The 24,262-nt window shown below is 45.3% G+C and overlaps 3 protein-coding genes across 6 annotated transcripts in view; 2 read left to right on the top strand and 1 right to left on the bottom strand.

The window, feature by feature from the left end:
- The window catches only part of TESK2 (testis associated actin remodelling kinase 2), a 69,150-nt gene extending 55,652 nt beyond the window's left edge, over positions 1 to 13,498 (top strand). Inside the window, exons 7-11 of the mRNA XM_085232306.1 lie at positions 735 to 810; positions 2,022 to 2,105; positions 3,249 to 3,335; positions 6,386 to 6,521; positions 8,572 to 13,498. Coding sequence (XP_085088432.1) covers positions 735 to 810; positions 2,022 to 2,105; positions 3,249 to 3,335; positions 6,386 to 6,521; positions 8,572 to 9,578 — 1,390 coding nt within the window. The 3' untranslated portion in view covers positions 9,579 to 13,498. The remainder of the gene's footprint in view (positions 1 to 734; positions 811 to 2,021; positions 2,106 to 3,248; positions 3,336 to 6,385; positions 6,522 to 8,571) is intronic.
- A 1,053-nt stretch (positions 13,499 to 14,551) lies between these two features.
- TOE1 (target of EGR1, exonuclease) lies at positions 14,552 to 19,554 on the bottom strand. The gene is made up of 7 exons (XM_085232311.1): positions 19,328 to 19,554; positions 19,219 to 19,259; positions 18,997 to 19,093; positions 18,760 to 18,918; positions 18,177 to 18,436; positions 16,686 to 16,857; positions 14,552 to 15,575 (listed from the first exon to the last, which is right to left on the bottom strand). Exons 1-7 carry the CDS (start codon positions 19,436 to 19,438, stop codon positions 14,811 to 14,813), a joined length of 1,605 nt encoding a protein of 534 aa, XP_085088437.1. The 5' UTR covers positions 19,439 to 19,554; the 3' UTR covers positions 14,552 to 14,810.
- Positions 19,555 to 19,844: 290 nt separating this feature from the next.
- Positions 19,845 to 23,966, top strand: MUTYH (mutY DNA glycosylase). 4 transcript variants are annotated; one of them, XM_085232307.1, is made up of 16 exons: positions 19,845 to 20,038; positions 20,128 to 20,249; positions 20,325 to 20,379; positions 20,677 to 20,750; positions 20,876 to 20,917; positions 20,992 to 21,063; positions 21,227 to 21,340; positions 21,437 to 21,534; positions 21,745 to 21,889; positions 22,102 to 22,177; positions 22,252 to 22,437; positions 22,581 to 22,726; positions 22,863 to 23,015; positions 23,148 to 23,198; positions 23,415 to 23,560; positions 23,637 to 23,966. In XM_085232307.1, exons 1-15 carry the CDS (start codon positions 19,927 to 19,929, stop codon positions 23,517 to 23,519), a joined length of 1,551 nt encoding a protein of 516 aa, XP_085088433.1. In that variant the 5' UTR covers positions 19,845 to 19,926; the 3' UTR covers positions 23,520 to 23,560; positions 23,637 to 23,966. The 4 variants fall into 4 exon arrangements, 3 of the variants coding, with proteins under 3 accessions (XP_085088433.1, XP_010714623.2, XP_085088434.1); XR_014885358.1 differs by lacking the exon at positions 23,637 to 23,966 and having other exon boundaries at positions 22,046 to 22,177; positions 23,415 to 23,503; XM_010716321.3 differs by having other exon boundaries at positions 20,340 to 20,379; positions 23,415 to 23,966.
- The last annotated feature ends 296 nt before the right edge of the window (positions 23,967 to 24,262 follow it).

The raw sequence follows: 24,262 nt of genomic DNA, 5'->3' as shown, positions 1-24,262 counted from the left end.
TGCATATTGACCCATATATTTCAGACTATTCTGACTGGTAAACATGCAGTCAGATTTTCTTCAGTGTGTGCTTCCATGTAAAAATAAATAAAAGCCTTCCAGCTCTTAAGATTACAAAGAAAACAACAAAAATGATCCAAGATATGCACTGTTATTAAACTGCACATATCCTAAAACTATAGCCTGGGAGGTCCAAAGGCTTGCATTTGTGTTGGTGAAGTATATTTGCAAGCTTCAGAATTGCTTATAGATACACATGTAGGGATAACTGCATTTTCTGCTGAACAGAGTGTTTGCCAACCAGCCAGAAACTGATCTGCACAAGCCTTTTTAAATATAGTTGAAGGAGCTCATTCCACCAAGAGTTCAGAAATGAAAGCTTGAAATCTTTGACTTAAAGATAAGACAATAATTATTTAACAATAATTATTTAAAAAATATATATATTCAGACACTTTGGAACTAGAAAAACAATATTGTGATTAATAGTCCAAAATCTTGTGTTTCTTTCACTTTCTCCTTCTGTTATCGAATGTTCCAGTAACTCTGGTAGGAAATTAGAGTGAAATACAGTGTTATGGAAGGCACTTGTATAGACTTCACCATGGCTGAAGTTTCTGTAGACACTCGCAGTTATGGAAAGTTTATAGCAATGTCTGAATGAGAGCAATTCATTCATGGTGGTTGTTCTCTCTCTTCCTGCTACCCTCTCTGATATCTATGTCTATGTGTAGTGAGAAGTTACCAGTGGTGGGGTCACCTTTCTGGATGGCACCAGAAGTTCTCAGAGATGAACCTTACAATGAAAAGGTAGGTACATATGTATGCAATATTTTAGATTTTTGTAATATTAATTTTTGTGACATTTCTATCCTTGGTGGGTCATTCAGAAAGAATGGTGTGAGTTGAACAGCTAGTAATATTCGTTAATGGCATGGTTTTCATGCAGAATTAAAGTACCTTTAACATAATTCACTGTTACATTGTTTCTGCTCTGAAATGCCCCATGTGCTGAAGTATGATAACAGTTTGTCTGCCTGACACAGCTTGATTTAACCAGATCTTCTGAGAAATGTCTAGTGATGCTTGCTTGTTGTTTTTTTCTATACAAAATTGAGACTATTTCCCTGACAGTGGTCTAGTGAAATTTATATAGAAGTAAAAGATCTGCATGTATACTTTTTACAATTACTTTAATTAAAAACAACAACCACAAAAAAAAAAAAACAACAGTTTTCAGAGGTGATACACCTGTATAAAACCTGTTCTCCAAAGGCAGCTATTCTTTCTGTTTGTGACATTGGTGCTTCTTGCAGGGGAACATCAGATCACAGTATTCTTCAACCAAGTTGCTCTTGACATAGTTTTTTTTTCTGCTGTGTGCAAAGACATCTAGAACAGTATAGTTCAGCACTGCAACTGTGACTTCTCATGATAAAGCCCACATCCTGTACCTTTTTTTTTTTAGCTAGAAGTCAGTATCCGTTTAATTGGTGATATTTAAAACTTAGAGTAAAGCAGTAATTACCTCAGTAATAAATCTAATCATTACTGTTTCAAAAGCTTTGCTAAGAGTTCCCATTGACCTAAATTAATAATAAAGTACCCAGATTCTTTGCTAACCCTACAGTAATTGGGAATTAAGGAGGAATCAAGTCTCTGTCAGTATGAAAAGTAATGCATGAGCCTGCCTGATATCTAGGGGTAAGAGATGCAAGCTTCTGCTCTGTAAACCTTTATTCTGTGTTTCCCTAGATTTTATTACTTGGTAAATTCAGGAAATCTAAGGCACTATGTGTCTCCAGGTATGCTTAGATAAATGATTACTAAGCCTCATGGAAATTTATCGTGAGGACGTGTTTCTTTACGTGGAAAATGTTAGTTATAATGCAGTGGTTGTAAGGCTGTGGTGTTGGTTTAGTTGTTCTGATAACCATTTGGGGTAATAAGAAATTCAGTGGCAGATAAGAATGGTGAGCATTCATAGCTGAACCATATGGCTATTCATTTTTTCCTTTTAGGCAGATGTGTTCTCCTATGGTATAATTCTGTGTGAGATAATAGCAAGAATACAGGCAGATCCGGACTATCTCCCTCGCACAGAGGTAAGTTGCTACCTTTATAAATTTCTGGGAGGTGATAAGTATGCTGTGATAATGACTGGCCTTTAGAATTCATAGCACTGCTGCCTAAGATACAATGCATATGATGTTACATTAGAAAGAGCTTGTAAAAGGCTTTTTTTTTTTTTGCACTGTTATTGGAAGAAGTTCCGTTGAAGACATTTCAACATACAGACTTTATAGAGCTACAGTCATTATTGGAAATCCTTTCTGAAACTCCAGACCTGCCCGAACTGGCTGAACGTTGAGGGTGTTGGAGTGACTTTTTGTAGCGATAGCTCACATAAACTTCTTCCCAGTTTACAAACAGAGCACTTTTGGAACATTGCATCCTTGAAGTAGCCCTGCCCTGTGAAAAGAGCAGGAATGATGTTAGCAGGAGCTAAAATAAGTTCATTCTTCTTTTTACATGCTGTGCTAAGCATTGTCCATCTAAACTAAAATGAACTAATTGAAGGAGATACTTCTGTTTTCTTCGCTTGCCTTTTGGCTTAGTCCCATCTGCAAGGCAGCTTTTTGCCTTCCATAGAAGTTTTCTGAATTGTTTCTCCACCTCCAGTTCTGAAAATGCTTACGTCTTGAACAATGGTATATAAGAGATGCTTTTGTTCAACTGCCCTTCGGATCTTCTCAGAGAAGTGCTTCTAAAGAACTGGCTAATTTGGATCACCAGCATAGTAGTACCATCCACTGAAAAATTGTTTTAATTGGTGAATTTTCGATACTGTGAAGTTCATGTTTTATAGAAGGTTGAAGTTTCTGTTTTATAGAAAGTTGTTAATTTACACTGAAAATCACCATGGTATCATCATAGTATAGGATATTGCTTCCAGAACCACATGGGCAACATTTCAGTGAATTGCAGATGAATCCAGGAAGAAAGTTAGGCTTTGAAGTCAGCTCATTCTCTTACAGGTATCTTATACCAAATAATCCCCATTGGGAATGTTGCAGTTTGGAGTGTGCATGAAGTTTTCTCAAAATTCTCTGAGTCTGCTCAGAGATGGTGTTCATAATGATTCCTCATAACCCAATAAAGGGACCCCCTGAAAAGAGGATGCTTTGGGCCAGATGGCAGTCCTGATTTACGTCTCTGCTCTCCATGCTGTGTTCTTGTTTGTACAGAATTTTGGATTAGATTATGATGCCTTCCAGCACATGGTGGGAGACTGTCCCCCTGACTTCCTCCAGCTGGCATTCAACTGCTGTAATGTGAGTATCTTGAAGGGGAGAGGCCCAAACTGGAGTTCCCTAAATCCCTCTGACTTTCAAAGATTGCGTTTAAAGGGTTTACAAGACAGATTCACCTATGAAAGCAGTGTACATATATAATACAATGTCCCTGACAGTTTTTATACCCTTTTCTTTCCCCTTGCAAGAGGGTCTGACTCGTGCTTTTGCTGTTCTATGTTCTGCCATACCAAACAAACAGGTCTGGCACACTGAACAGCTTCTTGCAGACTGCTCAGGCTGATCATAACCAGTTGTATGCTATTGACACTGGCTGGCCATCCGGCTGACAAAATCCAGCTGTTATTGTGTACAGACCTACTGAGCTGTGAAGAAAGAATTTTGGGTTGTTCTCATAAACAGAGAGGACAAAATGGGGACAGGCAAACAAAGGACAGGCTCTAAATTACTGGGAAGTTTTTCTGCTGCTTTATAAAAAGAGAGATAACCCCCAAATGTCTAGCCTGTGTTCCAAAAAAATCTCCAAGCTTGGAGCCAGTAAGACTGCAGGTAATGTCCAGTCTAGACTAAATTTTCTGCTGGTTATTGGAGTAAAGTTGTGATAGTGCTGGATACCTTCATGACTCCTCAGCATGAAAATTACAGGGAAGTACCTCTCTTTATGTGGGTTATTTCATAACAGATGTTAGTATTCCTTTGAAGTAAGAGAACATGAGCTTCCACTGAATTCAGCTGAAGTTGGGAATGTCCAGTTGTCTCACCTGAATTGAGACACCTTCTAGAACATTTATTACACAAAACTCTGCTCAGGACTCCAAAACCAGACTGCGTTGGAACTAATAATAGCGCTGTGTCCTAGTGAGTGTTTGCAAGAAAACTCTCAGAGCAGGTTTTTTTTTAATTTCTGTTGCTGTTTTTCAGACTTTGTTTTTACGTCAGTGCTGCTGCTGAGAGAAGCAGTCCCCACTATCCATGATTTTAATAATTATTTTTGTCCCAAGCTCTCTTTTTACATGTATTAGTAGAAATGTGCATACTGAAGTGGCAAGTGGAGTAAGGCTGAGAATGCGTATTGTGGAAGAGCATAAATTAATGTTGAACATGTTTGTGGAATTTGCACTGAACCAACTGCTTCACCTCTTTAATTTCACCTTAGTACAGTAGAGCTTATTTCACCAGGACAGTGGTATGCCTGACTCATGTTTCTAAAGTGTTATGACTATGTAAGCACTAAAGGGCTTAGGTAGAAGTAGAGTTTAATTGTGGAATTCTGAACTCCCAATTGTATTCCCCAGAAATCTTACAGCATCCAACATACAATCCAAAGCAGTTTTCCACCACAAATGAAATCCAGAGTAAAACTGTACTAATGAAGAAAGGAGGAGTGAGTCTTACATTCTCATGAGAAAAGGGACTTTCTCCTACTGATTATCATCAAATGCTACCTCCTCCTTAATAAATGTCCTTTGCCTGAACTGAGACTGGAAATGACAGTCTTGTGATCAAGACATTAGTATGCTAATTTCAGTGTGGGACATATTGTAACTCACTTTCCACTTGCCTAGAGGAAGGAAAAGGTGGCAAATAAATAAGGCTTATATCTTTATATTTTCTGAAGCATGTTGTGCTCCAGTAACAGGTGATCTGTGTGATAATTTGCTCTTAGGTAAAGACATTTATATAGATTTTCATTATTTAATAGGTGAACAATTAGTGTAACCTGATAAGCTGAGCTAATGTGGAAAGTCTTGGAGCCAGAAAACACATTTTAGGGCAACCTAGGAAAAGATGTGTATGGTAGTGAGTTCTTTAGAACTTTAGAGTTCTTTGGAGTTCTTTAATTTGCTGATAAAGAGTGTTTTTTTAGAAGAAGAATGTGCAAGGAAGTCTGAAACTTATGGCTCCTTCTGCAACTGTAAGCCTACTTGCATGAATCATGCATGAACATGCAGAAGGCTTACCAGCATGAGCTAAGCTGTGGAGAACTGCAGCCGTGAGGAAGAACCTTCTATTCCATTTGATCAGCAACTGAGTGCTTGGAATGGAAAAGGCAAATATTGCTTTGAGTCACTTTTCCATTGCTGCTGTTGTCCGGATCTTCCCTTGCACTGATAAAAGAGAGACCCGTTTTTTCTTTCTGCAACTTGCAGCAACTGTCTAATCTTCCCAAAGATTAGACAGATCTACATTTATCAGAGTAAAGAATATATTGCTTTTATATTTATTTATATATTTATATATGCTTTAGTGTTTTCTTGCCTTACCTTTTCAGTGAAACTGGGAAAGCAGAAAATGATGGATTTTTATGCCAGGCATTTCCATCTGCTGCATTAGGACAACTTCATTTCTATTTTTGAGTTCCTCAAAGCAAGTGTGATTTTTGTTGTTGCTGTTTTGTTTATCAGTGTATCTATAAATTTTCAGCCCTTTACCCTATGTTATTAGGAGGTCTTCTGTCATTGCCAGTCATAGCAGTACTTTTCAGAAAGATCCATCTCATGGGGACCTGCAAGGTAGTATCAGGGAGGTTTCTGGGGTTTCTTGCTTACAGAGCATCACTGTTTCCTTGACTAGCAGTGATGTCTGAGCTTGTCCATTCTGAAAAAGCCTTTAGAGGGCTGGAGGCAGGAATCGGGTCAAGTGGAATCTCTTTAATAGTGTAATGAGGTTAACTCTCAACTGCTGAATTAGACAGTGCTACCTACTGTATTTAACCATCTAAAATAAATAAATATATAGTACATGTGGAAAACTTTGTAACAAACAAAACCCCTCTCATAAGCCCTGAATCTAACAGGTTGCCACCTTTTCTTTTTAAAATGGCTTCATCATAGAATGATAGAATGTTTTCATCTTGATAATTAAATGAGAGGTGTAATAGACATGGACTAGAACAGAGCACTGCTTTTCTTCTTGCTTTATTTAGTGAGTTTTTTGAAATGGCAACACACTGCTAAAAACAGTCTTGAATTTCCTCAGTTCCTTCGAGTTATTCTTCTCACTGTCAACTCTGTAGATAGAATAGCATGGATAAGCCCACATGAAACAATCTGATGTCTGTGCGTTCGCAGATGGATCCAAAGCTGCGTCCTTCATTTGCTGATATTGTCAAAACACTGGAGGAGACTTTAAACCGCCTGAGAAACGAGGATTCTGAGAGAGACAGGAAGTTTTTGAATCTTGACAACAATGAGAGAAAACCCAAAGGTAAATGTCTGCATTTGCACAAAGATTGCTGCAGACTGATAGCAAAAGAGTGCAGTGTTCTATATTTTGAGGACAATGATTTCAGATGTGTGGCATTGTGTACATGTTATGAATTGTTTTACCCAAAGTCTGAGAATGATTCTGGAACAGTGGTGCACACTGTGCACTGTAGAGTGTCTTTTGGGAAAGAACAGCTATTTCTTAAGATTCCTCAAAAGACTGTGCCCACAAGCTCTTGGAGGGAGATTTAGGTTCATTTGGGAATGTTAGCTGCTGAAAGTAGCTGAAAATTCATAAATTTTGCTTTATTCCTGCTACTCTAGTGCATATATACACAGTTTCTTTGATATACTTGTAATGCTTGGAAGCTACTTAGATTTCTGCAGGAAGAAGAGCAGAGAAGATGCAAGAGTAGAATATAGAGCTGGGGAAGAAAATATTCTTGGGAACGCTGGCCTTGAAGGGCTTTCTCTAAAGCTGTCTAGTGCCACCTGGTGTGGGGAGCAAACTACAAGCAATTCTTGTGGTAGATGTTCTGACTTAGATTTCTTCTATATTAGTAGATTTTGGTGTTGGAAACTTAAAAGTATAGTAAAAATATGTATATGTGTATTTTGTGTGTGTGTGTATATATATATATATATATATAAACTGTATATATGTTAAAATAACTTTGGTATGTGAAATCGCATGGAGCACATAAATGTGATAATTCTCTCCTATGTGGAAGGCATCTGAGAGACATAAGTTAAAAAGGAAAAATGTTCTTTCATTTTCCTGGCATTCTTCCTCTAGAGCACATCTTAGTTTTGCATCTTGCTGGAGAAGTGTTATGTGCAGTTCTTTAACTTGACTTCAAGGCACACGCAGTGTGAACAATGGTAATCTTTAAAGGGAAGAGAAGAAGTCTGTATGTCCTTGTTCTGAAAACTGTCATCAAAAGGAGATTGTTTTGTGATATTCTCTCTTATTATTGCTCTACCACAGCTTTTCAGAGGCACCTTGAGAGCTGGTGGCAGCTACATGTTCCAAACACTCAAGAAGTTAGCATTTTTTTCTTAAAGAACTACAATTTTTCCTATCCTATTCTCATGATAAAGCTTTTGTTTTCATTTATTTATGTTTCTGCATTTAAATAAATGTGCACACGTTTCAAAAAAAAAAAAAAAAACACACCATAAAATTAAATTCCTACTCAATAGAGGCAAACATCTATATCCTTAGATTCTGTACTGGACAACGTAACCAAGGCTGGAATGGAATTGTTAAAGGTCTTCATGCTATCTGGAGGGCATTTATTTTGGTCTTAAGACTTTTCCCATCAGGATGAAAATGTGACTTACAATTCCTTTTGTACTTGCACTCTTCTATGGTCAGCATCATCAACAGGTCTTGGGCAACCTCCGCTGGAAGCCAGGATGGTAAATGTAGAAAATGCTAATCGTTCTCCAAGATCACTCTATTCTCTCTACTGTGTCAGTGCAACAGAAATGAGGTGGTTTGAAGGAGCCCTAAAATACATAGAGTGGAAAAATTTCTTCCTTCCTATCAGATTTTTTTATAATTTCCTTTCCTTTTCTTTTTTATTTCTCTGAAGACAATATTATCTTACCAAATCAACATCCCCCATAATATGACTAGCAAATTTGAAGATAAAATAATACAGAAGCAGTACAGTTTAACTGCCTACGGAAGTGAGATGACACTAACTGTATTTGCATTTGTGCAATCTTCAAGATGACTTTTAGTTTGAGGTATGAGTAAACAGGAGAGAATATTTAAAATACAGTTTTGACTGCCTTTGCATGTAAAAGGTCCTGTGGACAGGGCTGCCAGTCTTCTAGTTTGAAATCAATACTGCACCAGCGAGAAGAGTACCGTGACCTTGTGTATGTGCAGGAACTTGTAAGTAATCAGCAAATGTGTTTGTAGGTACTTTGGAAAATCAGAAATGCACCTTTTTCTTTGCAGTTATCATGAAGACTCGAGTGAGCAAACGTTCAGGCATACAGCTCCTTTAAGCTAAGGGTATTTCTTTTCTTCCACTCAGGGTCAATTGAAAAAGGACCAGGAGTAAAACGTTTGAGTTCCCTGGACGATAAGATTCCACCCAAGTCACCCCGTCCACGTCGGAATATCTGGTTGTCACGTAGCCAGTCGGATATCTTCTCTCGCAAGCCTTCCAGGAAGATAAATGTGCAGGACCCCTACTACACACCAAACAAAGGATTAGGCCGGAAAGTTAATCCCTTCAGTGCCCGGGAGGACCTCAAGGGTGGAAAGATAAAATTCTTTGACATGCCAAGCAAGTCTGTGATCTCTCTTGTGTTTGACTTGCATTCTCCAGAGGCAGGTGGTTGCCTGAAAGCCAGCCAGTCCCAATTCCGGCAGGCATATAGCACAGACTGGCAGGAATTTTCCCTCCTTCCTGGGAGGAGATGCAGATCACTTCCAGTCTCTCCTGAATTGGCACACAAAGAATATGGCCTGTTTAGTGGACTGTCTTCAACCATCAGTAGATGTGATCCAACCCAGCTAAGTGCAGAGGTTCGGCAAAAGCTCCTGAGTAGCAGTAAATATGGTGTGTCAGAGATTCCACCCTTTCAAGCCAAGCCTCACAGGCCAGAATTTCTTTCTGTACCAGGACAAGAGGAGGATATGGACTGTTCGGATGGGCCAGTGTCCCAGGAGGAAAATGGATTTTACTCTGAGAACACATGTGAGAATCCAGCACGTAATCAACCATTAGTGCTGGCCCAGTCAGAGCCATTATCTTACAAAGGGCTGCCAGTCGAGAATTCATTGAACTCAGAGGAACACTCCTCACATGTGTTTGCTGGTTGTCTCCCTTCTGAAGAGATGGAGGTGGAAGACAACCTGCTGAAAAACACACTGCTGGAGTCTACAAAGCCTCTGTTCAGCGTCCCTCCTTCCACGGAGCTGAGGACAGATGCACGGCCATTCAGGGAGCACGATGGGGACAGCACTGCCCCGTTGTCTCAGACGTCCTCCAACATCTCAGCAAGTGGCAGCACACGGCCAACTTGTGACATATGAAGAGAGGGCTCAAACGGAGCATGTCCTCGAGGGAACCGTTGTTCCCAGTCACTTAAACTGTTCTTCAGTAGCGCTGCGTTTTGTGCTCAAAGGAGACCCAGCAGGTGGTAAAAATGGGCTGTCAAACAGGTAGCTGAGGACAGCATCTGAAGAGACTAATGATTTTAACTATTTTCAAGCTATGCTTATTTCCTCCCTTGATTTGCTTTAGGAGGGGAAACTACTGCAGCCAGAATTTCCATGTGAGCCCTATACCTTATAAAGATAGTAACCAGAAGTAGGCAGCACACAAACAGTTTGACCTGGATTCCAGCATGGAGCATTTTGAGGCCTTAAGTTCCAGGTTGAGTGCAAAGAGCGACACGTAGGGTTTCCCTCTTCCTCTGACTGACCAGCTGCTCTGAACTGCTGCAGATTTTGCATTAGCATTCTGCAAGCAGTATATGTGAATCAGAGCCTCTGTTCCAGAAATGGGCACGGATCTTTCAGAGCCGTGTTTAGCAGATAGCAATGCTTTCTTGTCCCAGTGCTGCTGTGAATGCTGTTGCAGCATTAAACAAGCTCTTCTTTCAAAAGTAGCAAAAACAAAACCCCTCATGTTGGTTGCAGTCTGCAGGCTGAGTCACATGATAAGTACTTTCCAGTTAACAAGAGGAATCTGTTCCCTGGTGTTTCATTTTGCCATGGGATTTGTTAGTGAAGTGTAATGCATTAATGCATTAGTGTGGGGAAGAAAGATGCAGTGAGCACCACTTTCTTTCTTGCACGGCTTTTAATGTACCTCGACACAGATGTGGAGGAAGATTTGCCCAGGGAGAAAAAATGGAGCCAGTTTCCAGGCACTGTCATTTCTGGGCTTTTTGAGGAACTGCCAGTGGAAGTACCAGTTGTACTGAGCTTTTGGGCTCTCCTCTCATAAGACACCATAATCTATTTCTGCAGAATAGTTAAATATAATTTCTAGATGAACAGCTGTCACTATGGTAGGAGGGTCACGTTCAGACCCCTCTCTGGTAGAACATCCATCTCATTGATGCCACTGCACTAATGATGTTAGTCGTGACTTCTGAAAAAGCAGACTGTTTGATGGGGGACAAGAATCCCCTCCTCCAGAGAAGCCACCAGCAGTGTTGCAGCCACATGAGAGCTTTTGGATAAGGATAGATAGAAGACTCACAGATGGGCTTTTGAGTAGTCAAACTGAAGAAAAGTAACTCATCCTTTTATTTTATTTTATTTTATTTTTTTTTTAATTCTGCAGAAAGAAGCTGTTATCTTCTTTGGTTTCTCCTGTCACTGAATAGGATTTTTTTTTTTTTTAATGTTTTTCTTCATTCTACTAACAGATAGATGTAAAAGAAGCAGCAGCATCTGCTTTAAAGCTGCTTGCTGGAACCAGGATCAGAGATCTCTAATCTGGAATGCAATGTAGGGGATTCTTGTTCTGTGGTGATATTTGTGCAACATCCTGCCCTTTCTGCTATTGTTGTACACACTTATGTGGGTTTTTTGGTTTGGTTTTGTATTTTTAACCTATGTTATCATTCCTATTTGAGGTACGCATTGCGTGCTCACTGAGTGGGTGATGCAGTAGCTGTGGGGGATTTGGAGTCCAGGATTTCATCCAGGTAGTCTGTTATTTCTGCTCTTGTGCAAGGATGGAAAATGTAAGTTGGTACTCCCTGATGAAAGCAAGGCTCTTCTTATTCTTCTCCCATCTCAAGGAAAAGATGAAGGAGAAAGCTTATGTGTTTCTTTGTTTTCTTGGCTGAGTTGCTCAGCTTTTCAGAGGTGTAGGTAACTATTCTGCTGTAACTGTGACTTTGTCTTGTGAAATATGTCTCAACCCAAGCAGCAGTTATCTCTTTGCAATGGCTACAAATAATTACATGAGAAACACAATATCCTTGAGTTACTTAGCACAGTTCATGCTGTGTTACACAGCTATTAGTTTGGAAAAGAAAAGGCTCATCCTGACCAAGATTGCCCTTTTTGGCCCACACTTCTCTGCCCATCAAAGGTGCTGATCTGTAGAGTAGCTTGTGTTGTGTGTCCTGTTTTCTGTGCTGGTGTCTGCAGAGTGCTGAGCAGCTGGAAGGGCTGGCACTGCATTGTGTCAATTCCTTTGAGGAGAGGGAGCCAGTCAACAGAACTCCACTGCCTGCCTGTCTGGTGCCTGCTTTTTTCTTTCTTTTTTTTTTTTTTTCCCCCGTCCTCATATTTTTTTTCTTTTATCCAACTGTAATCTTTCAGGAGAGAAATTATCAGCACCAGCTTCTGTTGTCACAAGATGTATTCAGGTGTGTGACTTCAGACAAACAAGCAATAATAACGAATAGTTTACTTTGGATCACCAGGCTGCAAGGAAGCTGTCCTGCAGCCTCAGCAGCATAGATGTGTGCCTCTGGCTGCTCTGTGTGGCTTGTGTTACCCTGCTTGGCAGCACTGACACCTCATTGTGAAGCCTGTAGCCCTCTCTGACAGACTGCAAAATCTGTGTAGTCAGGTATGGGATATCTCTAAGAACCCATCACAGTGACCTCGAGTGTTCTCTTACACCACTGGCTCTTAAATGTTTCCCTGCCCTCGGTGGCTTTTACAAAGCAGCATGGTTAAAATTCTATTTTCTGAAATGTCTACTCTGTGCACAGCAGCTGACATGCATAGTGCACATCTATCAACTCTTCTAGCTCTTTCTTCTGAGGTGAAGATGTTGGGAAGAAAAATACCAAGGAATAACAACTCAGGCCTTTCCTGCATTCTTGGTCCTTGTGGGGAAAAAAAGATGACGTGCATGTGAACTGGAGTAAAAGGCTGTCTTAAAATAGCTAAGTGTTTGCTAAAACCCAGCATTTCCAAGGATTTGGATGCAGTTGGCACTCACTGTCTTATCCCTTTGGTTGTGCAAAGCTGAATCTAGGTTGCACCTAGCAAATACTCCTAGGTTTTCTGCCCATCTGAGGGTGCTTTTCTACTGGGGGCCATTTTCTGACAGCTACTGATGAACGTGAATCTGAATATGCAGTCAGCAAACTCCTTGTTTTTATAGTGATGTGACAACGTTTTTTCTTGTGATTGGATTTTATCATGGTTTTTGACTTTCTTGGAGGAGCAATTGCTCTTTTAAAAGACTTTCTACACATTGCTAGGTTCCCTAAAGAGATCAAAGATGTTTTTAATTCACTTTAAATCTTTCTGTGTTGAGTTCATTTAAATGTCTGTTATAAGCTATTTTTGTTGTGGTTGCAGGTTGATAAAATGCAACTAAGAGAATGCATGTGAATTGCTGCCCCTCAAAAGCAGTGCAGACAAGGGGCTTGAGTAGACTTACACTTGCTGGAAAAGCATCAATGTATTGTGTAACAGAACATTGGTATTTTTTGCCAGTACAACTAAAGACACTTGAATAATTCCTGTTTGCACTTAATGCTATTGTTTATATTGCATGTCACTACATTTCTATGCAAAACAAATAACCTTTTTGTTCGGGAGGAGGGGCAGCCAGATATTTGATTAAGTAAGTTTAAAGATCTTTGCGAGATGATCTATTTTCATATTTATGAAGGAGTTTTACGTCTTAATATTTTGCAGACTGTAAATAGCTCAACTTGTAATTAAAGGCTTAGGAGGAAGTTTGTAGCCTGTGTATAATAGTAAGTTAACACTGCCAGAAAAGAAAAATCTTTGCAAAACAATTTTTCTAATATTGTGGATATTTATGAATATGTAAAGAAAGCACGTCTTGTTTTTATGTTGATTGACCTTTTGACGTTTTTTGAGCTGTAGAAATGGTGTATGTTTTATTGGAACTGCAATAAGAAGTAACCAAAGATGAATCCAGTTAAATATTTTCATAATTTTTTCTTGGTCAGGTTTTGTAAACTTTCCCAACTTGCTTTCAAAATAAAATTAAAATCAAGGGTTGAGTCTTGTGATTAAGACGACAACTTTGGGTTAAAAAAAAAAAGCTGATTAAAGTGCATTCTGGAGCTACGGATGATATTAACGCCTGTCTTGAGATCATACCTTTATCACTTGGTCCTGAGTTATAAATAAGGAAAACCGTCGTCCTTACTTGGTCTTATTTCTCTCCTGCATCTTATTGAAATGCTAGGCTGTTCAATTCATGACGCAATGCCTTTTTTTCCTGCTCTGCCTTATAGCATTCAGAAGAGCAGGCAGTAATTTGTGACCAATAAGGCAAGATGCTTTGGATAGCGCTCAGCCTGCAGGGAGCTTGCCCTTGTGACTGCTGTGTTCTAGCTCCACAAAATAGCTTCAGTAAGCACAGGAAGCAGTGCACCAGGATTTAAAAGAACCACACCTGGCTTTAAGTCCCACTGATATTCTCTTATTTAGTTTACAGACCTGCTATAGCTTGGTTATGCATGCAGTTACCCCTCACTAGAATCTGCTAGCCCAGCATCTCTTTCTCCTTTTTTAACTATAGGAGCAAAGATCTGACTTAGTTTTGGTTACAACTTAAGGTAAAGTACAAATATAAGGTGGGACAACTCTCTCAAGGAGGGATATGCCTCAGTGCCTTTTTTTTTTTAAACAAACAAAAAAACACTTTTGTCCCCCTTCAACTTCTTTAGAAAGACAGGAAATAATTATTAGAGTCATAAGGAATTTCCCTACCAGCAATGATTGAGAGACTAACACTTGATTGAACGTTAATCAGAGCGTATGCTGAAGAAACAGCCTGCTTGCTTCTGATGGGCATGTTGTTGTAAGGCAAGTTTGACCTTTTTCATTTTGAAAAAGATCTGTCCCATCTTAAACCACTGGGTTAAGTGGCAGCAGGTAGTAAGGCTCTATATATGGTAAGGATAAAGACACAATTTGGGAGGAGGATGTGGCCTCTGTCTCCTCTTATGGTTAATCAAAGAATTACCCTATTCATCATCTTCAAGAAGTGATACCCATGCTAAAGCAGCTATTATGTGGTCTTTCTAGAAATACAAACCTGGTCTGTTTTTTGTTTTTTATTTCAAAACACTTTCAGTTTAGAGCACTCAACAGAACTTGCTGCCCTGCATACAGTTGGAGAAGTGCATTTTTTCCCCCCCTCCAACCTTACCCATGCTTTCAGTCCAGCTAAGAAACACCAGAAGGAACTCCAATTGAGAACAATTTAATTGGTCAGAGGTTAAAATGGAGGACAAGAAACTTGCTCCCCTTTAACAACTGTGGGGGAAAAACACCCAGTTCAGTGAGGATCTCGTAGCTCTATCCAGTGGCCCAGACCAATTTCATCTTCTGGTTGTGAGCTGTGGAAGATTTAGAAAATGAGCTTTTCACTATTTGAAGTGGCACTGATTTCCCACTGAGGTACAGCTTATTATGACAGTCCGGACACCATGGCTCTGCATCAGTGCCTGTGCTTTTTCGTTTCTTAAGCATCCAGACATAAGCCATAATAAAGCCAGTCATGAAGGCATCAAAGCCAGCTCGGTGGGTTCCCACTTGTGAAGATGGCCCTTGGGATGCATTTTGCTTTCTGGCAGCACATGCTGCTTCAGCCTCAGGGATGTCTGGGTGATTGGTTGAGACCATTCCAGCAAGGACCTCTGACTTCCCTTCCACTTGATCACTGTCATGGGCATTTCCTTTGGCAGAAGGGCTCACAGCAGCAGTTTCTTTAGTGCTCCTCAGATCCCCTTCCTGCCTTCTACCGTGTGTACTGGTGTCTGAGCTGCCCTCTGGTTCCATAGCAGTAGAGTTTTCCTCCTCTAGTGGCCTGCCATCAGTGTTGGCAGGTTCATAGCAGTTCTGTTTCCGTGGTGGTTCCTCTTCCCCATTCTGAACTGGCTCCATTTCTTTCCCTGAGCTTTCCTGTTCTAATGCCTTTTCCGGTTCTTCTGCATTTTTCCGACGTTTCCGCCTTTGTTTCCGTTTCTTCGCTTTCTCACAAAGCTTATCGTCCTCATCAATTATGAGGTCAATGTTATGAGACTGTGGACACTTCACTCCATTTGGACACCAGCCATAGGCCTAGAGAGAAAAAGAGAAATCTGTAACCACGAGCCTCCCAGTTAGAGTAGCCTATCACTGCAACTTGGAGCAGAGTTAATTATTCCCCTCAACTGAGGGCTTGTGAAGCTGGAACTGGAGCACCGTGTCCAGTTATGGCACCAGATCACAGGGCAGGCATTGACAAACTGCACTGAGTGCAGAAGGGAGCTGACAAAATATAGTGCACACAGTGCAAGGCTAAGGAAGTCCTGGAAAAGATGAGCCTAAAGGCATGGGGCAGAACTAATAGCTGGATTTCACCTACCTAAAGCAGAGGTTATGGAAAAAAATGGAGCCAAACTCTTCTTGAGAAGAGCGCGAGTGAAATGCTAATGGGAAATTCTGACTAAACACCCAAGAAGGTATTTTTCACAGTGAGTGGTCAACCACTGGAATGGGGGCCCGAGGGGATTTTGTAATCATTGTCCTTGGTCATACTCAAAAGTCACCAACCAAGGCTCTGAGTAACTGAGTTGGTGGTTTGCTGAGAAAGTTCCTGACGTTTTCCTAACTGATGTTGTTGTGTGAAAATAATGTGCAGCATCATCTAGAAAAACTCCTTTTTCCCCTGAAGCATGTGAAACCAGCTGGGATCAGGTGGACTCCTTGATAACCTCTGTAGCAGTGCCAGAACTTGAGATGCTGTGGATCACACCATACTACAATTCCAGAAGCTGCAGACAGGTAATATTTTCTATATCTAATTGAGCGACGGGGGAGGAAAGAGGAAGCACTTCTTGCTTAGAAGACAAGCCAAGGACACTTAGAACTTAAAGCCCTTCCAAGACAGCAATAAAAAAGCCTAGCCAAGGCAGCAATGAGTACTGTAATAAATACTAGTTCTCTTTTAGAGCTATTTTATCTATTCTTTGAACCTTGGGCTCAAATGCAAACTGTGAAATGTGCTACCTCAGAACAGAGCATGTTGTTGCCTTTTCAGTTTCAAAGTCACCTGAAGCTTGAAAGTCTTCCCTGTATTGCGAAGCAAACAAATGGAACCTCCCAGGTGCTTTCCTTCTACTTCCTGCTCTGCCCACATGTGGCTTTTGCCATGGAGGCAGGTTGGAAGCAGGGATTCATGTTACTTACTGAGAATTTCTCACATACAGGCACCTTATTTGCCTCTCCCTCGCTGTGGCTTGCTTCTTCCAGAGAGCAGTGGCGATAGTCGATGTAGCGTGACATGTTGGCAGGGTAGCTGCAGAACTCCACAGAGATGTGCTGGCTGCTGGAGTCCTTCAGCTTGCTGTTCTCTCGCTTGCTGGAACACACAAGAGGATGCAGTTACTGTGGTTAATTTGCCAAAAGCACCCCAGCACAGAGCTGGTACAAACATGCTGCTTTGAGCCAACTCTCAGCTCCTCTCATTTCTTGTTCTTGAGCTCTAGCTTCAGTTTAACGGCCTGCAAAGACGGTGCAGGGAATAGAACTTTATTAAGTAGTTGTTTCTATGCTGATTTAAATGTTGGTTTCTTGTATGCCTAAATACAGGCAGAGACATTATTGTGTTTTGTGATGTTACTGAAGAAAGAGACACACGGTGCCATTCATATTTAACATCAAGCTAAGGTGTGTGTTACTTCTGATAATGCTACTGTACAAAGAGGAAATGCCTGAAGTGAGGTGTCACTGTGTACCTAGCAACCACCATCCAGACAAAGCAAACCTGGGCAATGCAGACAACAAAGAAATGCTTTCTATCTCAAGAAAAAGCAAGAACTGTTTTGTCCCAACTGCTTCAGAAGACAACATAACTAGAAATGTGAGTTCAAACCTTAGGAGATCAGTTAAAAGTATCCTCATCCTGTCAGAATAAAATATTCTTGTGCCTGAGAACAGCCATCTTGAACATTTTCAGGCATATCAAAATAGAATTTATTGATGCAAAACAGTCACTAAGTTTCTGCAACACCATTTCTGCACAGAGTGTGACTTTGGCTTAATAGATTCAAGTGGCCATATCACTGCCTGAGTTTGTTTAGATTGTGCAGCAAGAGCAGAATCAGCCAGACTGACACAGCTCCTGAAAGACAGCTGAAAGAGGTGCTGAGGACAGGAAGCAAGACAGGAGGCCGAGGAACAAGAGCAGAACCTTCAGCTGGGAGTTACTGCTGGGCAAGCAAGGGTTGTATGTGCAGAGCTGGTCAGCATCTAGATGTGCAGAGAGCACCCACTCTTCACCTGCATCATCCCTTACAAAGCTGTCACAGCTGGCAGATTCTGCAGGAACAGCCCTGCTCTCTAGCCAGATTTTAAGGGTGAACCTGCTCAGTTCAGCACGTATTCCTGCTTATATCCCTGTGGCAATGCTGGACCATAGCCATGCAGTGAATCAATTTTCAGTTAAATGACGTTAAACTACTGCCAGCGGAAGACTGAAATCTTTCTGCTGCTGCTCTCTGTACAGAGCAAATTACAAGATGCACCCTTACCTACCCAGCCTAGAATTGGAAGCACTAAAGAGCACCTTTTTCAGCACGGGAACAATACAGAGACCTACGTCCTGTGTCTGGAAAAAGAAGTGAAACTGACTCCCTTGTCTTTTTGTCCCAGAGCTTTAAATAGCAGTGTGCCACTCACCATTTCTTGTAAGCATATTCCAAGTAGGATGCTACAAAGCGGGTCTCAAACTCTGAAGCATATTTAGTGTCATATATTCCTGCTGGGAACATTTCTGAGAGATCAGAGGTGAAGGTTCCAAGACTGTCTGGGAGATGAGCATAGAAGCACTGGTACAAGAAGACGAGATCAATCAGGCCATTATGGAGGATGAGAGGCTTCTTTGCTCGTATGAGTTCCAGGAAAAAAGTCCGAACGCTCTGGATCTGGCTCTCATTGCCCTAAAAGAAGAATTAGTCATCAAGTCTTAACACATTGAGGACTTCTGGTGCAATGGCAAGTCAGAGCTTGTTACAGCAGAACACAACGTAGAACCATGCTGTGCTCTGACCAAGGAAATGCCCACGTAGTTGGAGAAGCAGCTGCAACAAGTGATGAAAAACAACAGGGAGGAGAAAGGGCTGTGCTGCACTCCTGTTCCCACACAGCAGCTGGGAGCCAGAGGCTGCAGGGGAACGCAGCTCATAGCAGAGCAAGCTGTGATGAATGAGGGCATCAGCCCCAGAGCGTGGATTCACAGGAAGGATAGGCAGTGATTCTGTACCTTGTCGTTGCCCTTGTGGTAGGGGATCCCCTGGGAGTACTGCTTATTGAAGTCAAAGCCGTGCTGCACCAGGAACTGCACCGACTGCGGCTCGACGACGTAATCCTCCGTGCAGAGCAGCGTCAGGTTGTAGATCTGGCAGAGGAACGTGTTCTCGGACTGCGGGACAAGATCAGAACCGGGCCCTCAGAGCTGGGGATGACAGGAACGGGCCGAGCCCCGGGGAGCTGCCGTTACCTTTTCTGGGAGTTGTTTGAAGCAAGCGATGCCGAGAGACAGGACTGAGCGCGTCCGGGCGGCGTTGCAGACGGCTTTGTAGCGCTCGTCGATGCACCTACCGGAGACACAACCGCCGAGGCGTCCAGAGTCCGCGGAACCGACCCCTCCGCGCTCTCCGCAACGACAACCGGAGGGCGGGGACCCGGCACTCCCCCGCCCCCCAACCCTGCGGGCACTCACGGGCTCAGCAGCGCCTTCCTGGCCCCCAGGCCGCTCAGCTCCTGCGGGAAAACGACGCTCAGCGGCACGGCCCGGCCGCTTATTGCAACCCCCGCCGCGCCCATCTCACCGTGTCCACGGCGACGAAGGTGGCGGTGCGCAGCGCCAGCACCATGGAGGGCCACAGCTCCGTGAAGTTGTCGCTCTGCACGTCCACCACCGGCACCTGTCCCCGCGCCATGGCCGCCGCTGCCCCACGCGCCGCCCCGGGGCCTTCCTCGTCGGGCTGCCCCAGGCCCGCCCGCTTCCACCGCGCACCCCGCTCGGCCCCGAGCCCCGCACTGACGGCCTGCGGAGGCGGTCTCGAAATCTGGTAGCTTATTACGTTTTTTTCTTGCTGTTCAAAGCCCGGTTTCTGATGGAATTTCCATTTTTAAGCAAACGGGCGTTTAGCGTGGGCGGCTCCTCCGGGGCCTCTGATGCCGCGCCGTGCCGGGCGGGAGAACAGGCGGGGAAAACTGGTTGGCCAGGACCCGCCCCTTCCCGGGCTCTCCTGAAGGGAGGGGCGAACCCGCTCCCCTCACGCCGCGCTGTGATTGGCTCAGACTTGGAAGGCGGGTCCGCGCCGCCCGCTCTGATTTGTCCCCGAGAAGCGACGGGGCGGGGCGCGGGAAGGGAAGGGAAACATTTTCCCGGGAAAAGCGCGCGTGTGTCCCGCGGCTCCCAGCCATGAGCCGCCTGCGGGCGGCGGCCGCCCAGGGGCTGAGGCGGCGGCGGCAGGGAAGCGGCAGCGTGGCCCCGACTGGGGAGGGCAGCAGGAAGGGCGCGTCGCTCCGTGAAGGTGCGGGCGGGTGGGGAGCACGTAGGGCCGGGCCTGGGTAGCTCCGTAGCCCCTTCTGGGACCCGACCCCCGTGCCGCTCTCCCGGCAGAGGCTCCCGCGCGACCACATGCGCTGCATCTCTTCGGTGACCCCGTCGAGATCGATGCTCTACGTGGCCGCCTGCTCACCTGGTATGACAAAAGCCGGCGGGACCTTCCTTGGAGGGCGCTGGTAAGGGCAGTGAACAGTTTTATGTTGTATGCGGGTCTCCTTACAGCGAATGCTATGTTCCCTTGTCTCTCACAGTCCATTCCCTTTCAGGCTGCAGCTGAGCCAGATGCTGACAGGCGGGCGTATGCAGGTGAGGAATAAGGGTGGCTGTATCCCATGTATTGTTGCCTGACACGGGATACAACGTAGCCTTGTGTAGGCTGTGGCTTTAGTGCTGTTCCTGTAAACAGCTGCTTGCATCCCTGGTTGCATCTGAGAGGCAACTTTGGGCCTGAGAGAAATCCTGTGGGAATGAGGATGGGGAGGGGGCTGCAGAGTTGAGTGCTGCTGCAGTTCTTGGAATCAGCACAGCACCATGGTGACTGGGGCACACGTTGTGAGAAGTGGCATTGGCACCTCTGCACTGATCCTTCTCTGCTCCCGGCAGTGTGGGTGTCTGAGATCATGCTTCAGCAGACACAAGTGGCTACGGTGATCGACTACTACAACCGCTGGATGCAGGTGACTGTTCCTCATGCAGTCCCTCCAGACCTCCTGCTTTGGAGGCTTTACTCTCTGCCTGTGGCAGACTCCCATCTGCAGCGCTTGGCTGTCCTCATCCTGAACTTGTCACTTCCCTCTTGTAGAAGTGGCCAACACTGGAAGCGCTGGCAGCAGCATCGCTGGAGGTGAGCACTGTGGTGCCAAGTGCAGCCCTCACTGCCCTCCCCGCATCCCCCTAATGCTGTGTCTTGTGGGGCAGGAGGTGAATGAGCTGTGGGCAGGACTCGGCTACTACTCACGAGGAAAACGCCTGCAGGAGGCAGCAAGGAAGGTGCTGGTCCTAAGCAATCTGTGCCCTGTGGGTGGTTGCTGGTTCGTGCCTGCTCTGCCTCACTGTAGCTGAGCTGGTTGCACGGGGCCATGGAGGCTGAGCACCCTCCTTATCACATGTATAGACTGTGTCTCCTCAGCTGATGTTGGCTGCCCTGTTGCAGGTGGTGTCAGAGCTGGCCGGCCGCATGCCCAGGACAGCTGAGGACCTGCAGAGGCTGTTGCCAGGAGTGGGTCGATACACAGCAGGAGCCATTGCATCCATCTCATTTGGACAGGTGAGAGCTGTCCGGAGGAAATATAACTCCTGTTATTGCTGTCTCCCTGCCCCTTACCTGCACCTTGCAGTTTGCTGATCCCTACTCTTACTTTAGGCTACCGGTGTCGTGGATGGGAATGTGATCCGTGTGCTGTGCCGCCTGCGGTGCATTGGTGCTGACACCAGCAGCCTGGCTGTCATTGACTGCCTCTGGTGAGGAGAGCTGTGCTGGTGGCGGCTGTGGTTGTGTGTTGGTGGCTGAGGGCAGGATCGTTTAGGAGCCATGGGGAGCTGAGCTGAAAGGGAGAGGCTGGAGGAGCAGGAGCTTCGGGAGCTCATGGGGGTCATGGGCTCAGGAGGCAAGCAGAGGTCATGGAGTTCCTGCATGCAGAACCCCATGTCACTCACAGTCACCGCTCCTAGGAACATGGCCAACATCTTGGTGGATAGAAGCCGGCCAGGGGACTTCAACCAAGCTCTGATGGAGCTGGGGGCAACTGTATGCACACCCAAATCCCCACTGTGTGGGGAGTGCCCAGTGAAGGAGCACTGCCATGCCTGGCATAGGGTAAGAATGGCCCTCCAAACCATCCCTTGACAGTCTATGGGTGGCAGAGGCCTCTAGCTGTCCCTATAAGGGTTACAGAAGGTTCCCCAAACCTCCTCTGAAACATCAAGCAAGACTTGGCTGAGTACTGAGTCCTGCACTCTTACCTGGTGCCAGCCCTGGGAAGTCACTGTACGCGGAGATGGGGTTGGACGTGCTGTTGTCCCACACAGGTGGAGAAGGAGCTGGCCTCTGCCTCTCAGAAGCTGTTTAGAAAGACCACCCTGGTGCCTGATGTTGAGGACTGCGGTGAGCACCTGGGTTGGTTGCTGTGGCAGCTCTGCATTTGGGCTGTGCTTTGACTGTTGCATTGATGTTTGCAGGGATTGGAGACTGTCTGTTGTGCCTTCCTGCTGCCGAGCTGTGGGACAGCAGCCTGGGGGTCACCAACTTCCCCCGCAAAGCAGCAAAGAAGCAGCCACGAGTGGAGCGGACAGCCACATGTGTGCTGGAGCGGAGGGGCCACCTTGGGGTCCCTGAGTACCTCATTGTGCAGAGACCCAGCTCAGGTACGGGGCCAGGCGGGAGCAGAGCACAGGCACTGAATGGTGCTGGGATGGAGTTGTGGGATGGCACTTTCTCCTGGGGTGCAGAAAAGAGCCTCCTGGGCCTCAGCACCCCCAGCTCACACCCATGCTTTGCCCTCTCACAGGGCTCCTGGCTGGGCTCTGGGAATTCCCCAGCTTCCCTCTGGCTCCGGGCCTGCAGGAGGAGCAGCAGAAGGAGATGCTGGCTGACCACCTGCGGGTATGGACAAGGCAGCCTGTGCAGACACAGAGTTTGTGCTTCGTCGGAGAGGTGAGCGTGGGGCCAGGCACTGTGTGCTGTGCTATGGGGGATGCAACACAGAGGGAGGATCCCCGTTCCCTGATGTCACCGTTCTCAAGCTCTGCCTGCATGCTGCCTATCACGGTGTATTCTTGTCCCCTCACAGGTTGTCCACATCTTCTCTCACATTCACCAGACGTATGTGGTCTACTCACTGTGCCTGGATGGGGATGTGGTCCTGGATGCTGCCTCGTCCCCATCCCGCTGGGTGACAGAGGAGGAATTCCGTGCCTCGGCTGTGTCCACTGCCATGAAGAAGGTACTAGGGGGACCTGGGATGTTCCCTTCTCTTCATGAGGTGCTGAATGTGCCCCTGGCATCCCCCCAGCTGCTGTGGGGCAATCCCACATGGGGTCCCATCCATTTCTGAGCACTCTCATGCTTTCTTTAGGTGCTAAAGGCGCGGGAGACTCAGCGTGGGGTGCAGAGCGGCCGTGCCAAGGTGGGCAGCGCAGCAGTGTGTGCAGGGCTGCCCTGTGCCGTGCACAAGGATTTGGGGCTGCACTGGGAGCTCCCCAGCCTGGAGCAGGGAGATATGCCTGGCCAGCTCTGTCCATGGTTGCCCTAATTTTAGCCCCACCTCCCCCCACCATTGATGCCCCAGAGGTGTCCCTGGGCACCCTTGGGGCTTGGCTTAGCCCCAGCATCTGTCCTGCAGGGCTCCAAGCGGAAGCGGGAGTCAAAGCTGGGGGCAGCAGGCAGCACCCCCACAGGGATTCAGCTCTCCCTGCGCGCCTTCCTCCGGGCACAGACCGATCCGTGATCAAACCTTTGGCAGCTGACACCAGCAGGTCCTGTGCTGTGGTGAGTCCTGCGTGGGGCAGCTGCAGGTCCCCCGGTGCCCCTGTAGCGATCACTGTGCCTTCTTCCAGCCCCACAGCCATCAGCACATCACCACCTTCCACAGTGCACCTATAGATACATGCTGTACAAGGGGCTGGTGCGGTGCTGGATGCGACCCAGAGCTGGGCTCACTCCCCTGCCCTGGGCATGGGGTTACTTGGCCTGGCCATAGAGATTCTCTGGCAAGAAGAAAGCAGGAAGGATATGGCCACATTTCCATCATTCACACATGCCTGAGCATTGGCCAGCAGCCAGTGACTGTGGTGCTGTTGTACCCTCACATCCATATTCCCATAGCCCTTTTTATGTTTCTTTTTGCTGAATATGAGCCATGGGTTTTTTAATAAATCTCCTAAGGGTCTCTGTTTTTGGTGTTTTTTTTTGTCTTTTTTTTTTTTTTTTTTTTTGCTTGAAGTGACTTCTGACCTCCATTGCAGCACAGCACTAAGCTGGGGCTGCCCGTGGGGGATGCTTGTGCCCGGACTGGGAAAGCAACGCAGTGGTCTCTGTGTTACTGCACCCATGCATATGGCTCAGTGCTAACAGCAGGTGCCAGCCCTGCTGTCTGGGATGCCCTATAGCCTTGGGGTGCTCTGAAGGATAGGTGGCCCCAGCCTAAGGGATTACCCACCCTGGACAGTGGAAAGGGTCCATTTGTCCTCA

This window comes from Meleagris gallopavo, chromosome 10, assembly GCF_905368555.1.
Source record: "Meleagris gallopavo chromosome 10, MGAL_WU_HG_1.1, whole genome shotgun sequence".
NCBI classification, from domain to species: domain Eukaryota; kingdom Metazoa; phylum Chordata; class Aves; order Galliformes; family Phasianidae; genus Meleagris; species Meleagris gallopavo.
The sequence above is the reverse complement of the archived record's forward strand: the minus strand, read 5'-3'. Positions and strand labels throughout refer to the sequence as shown.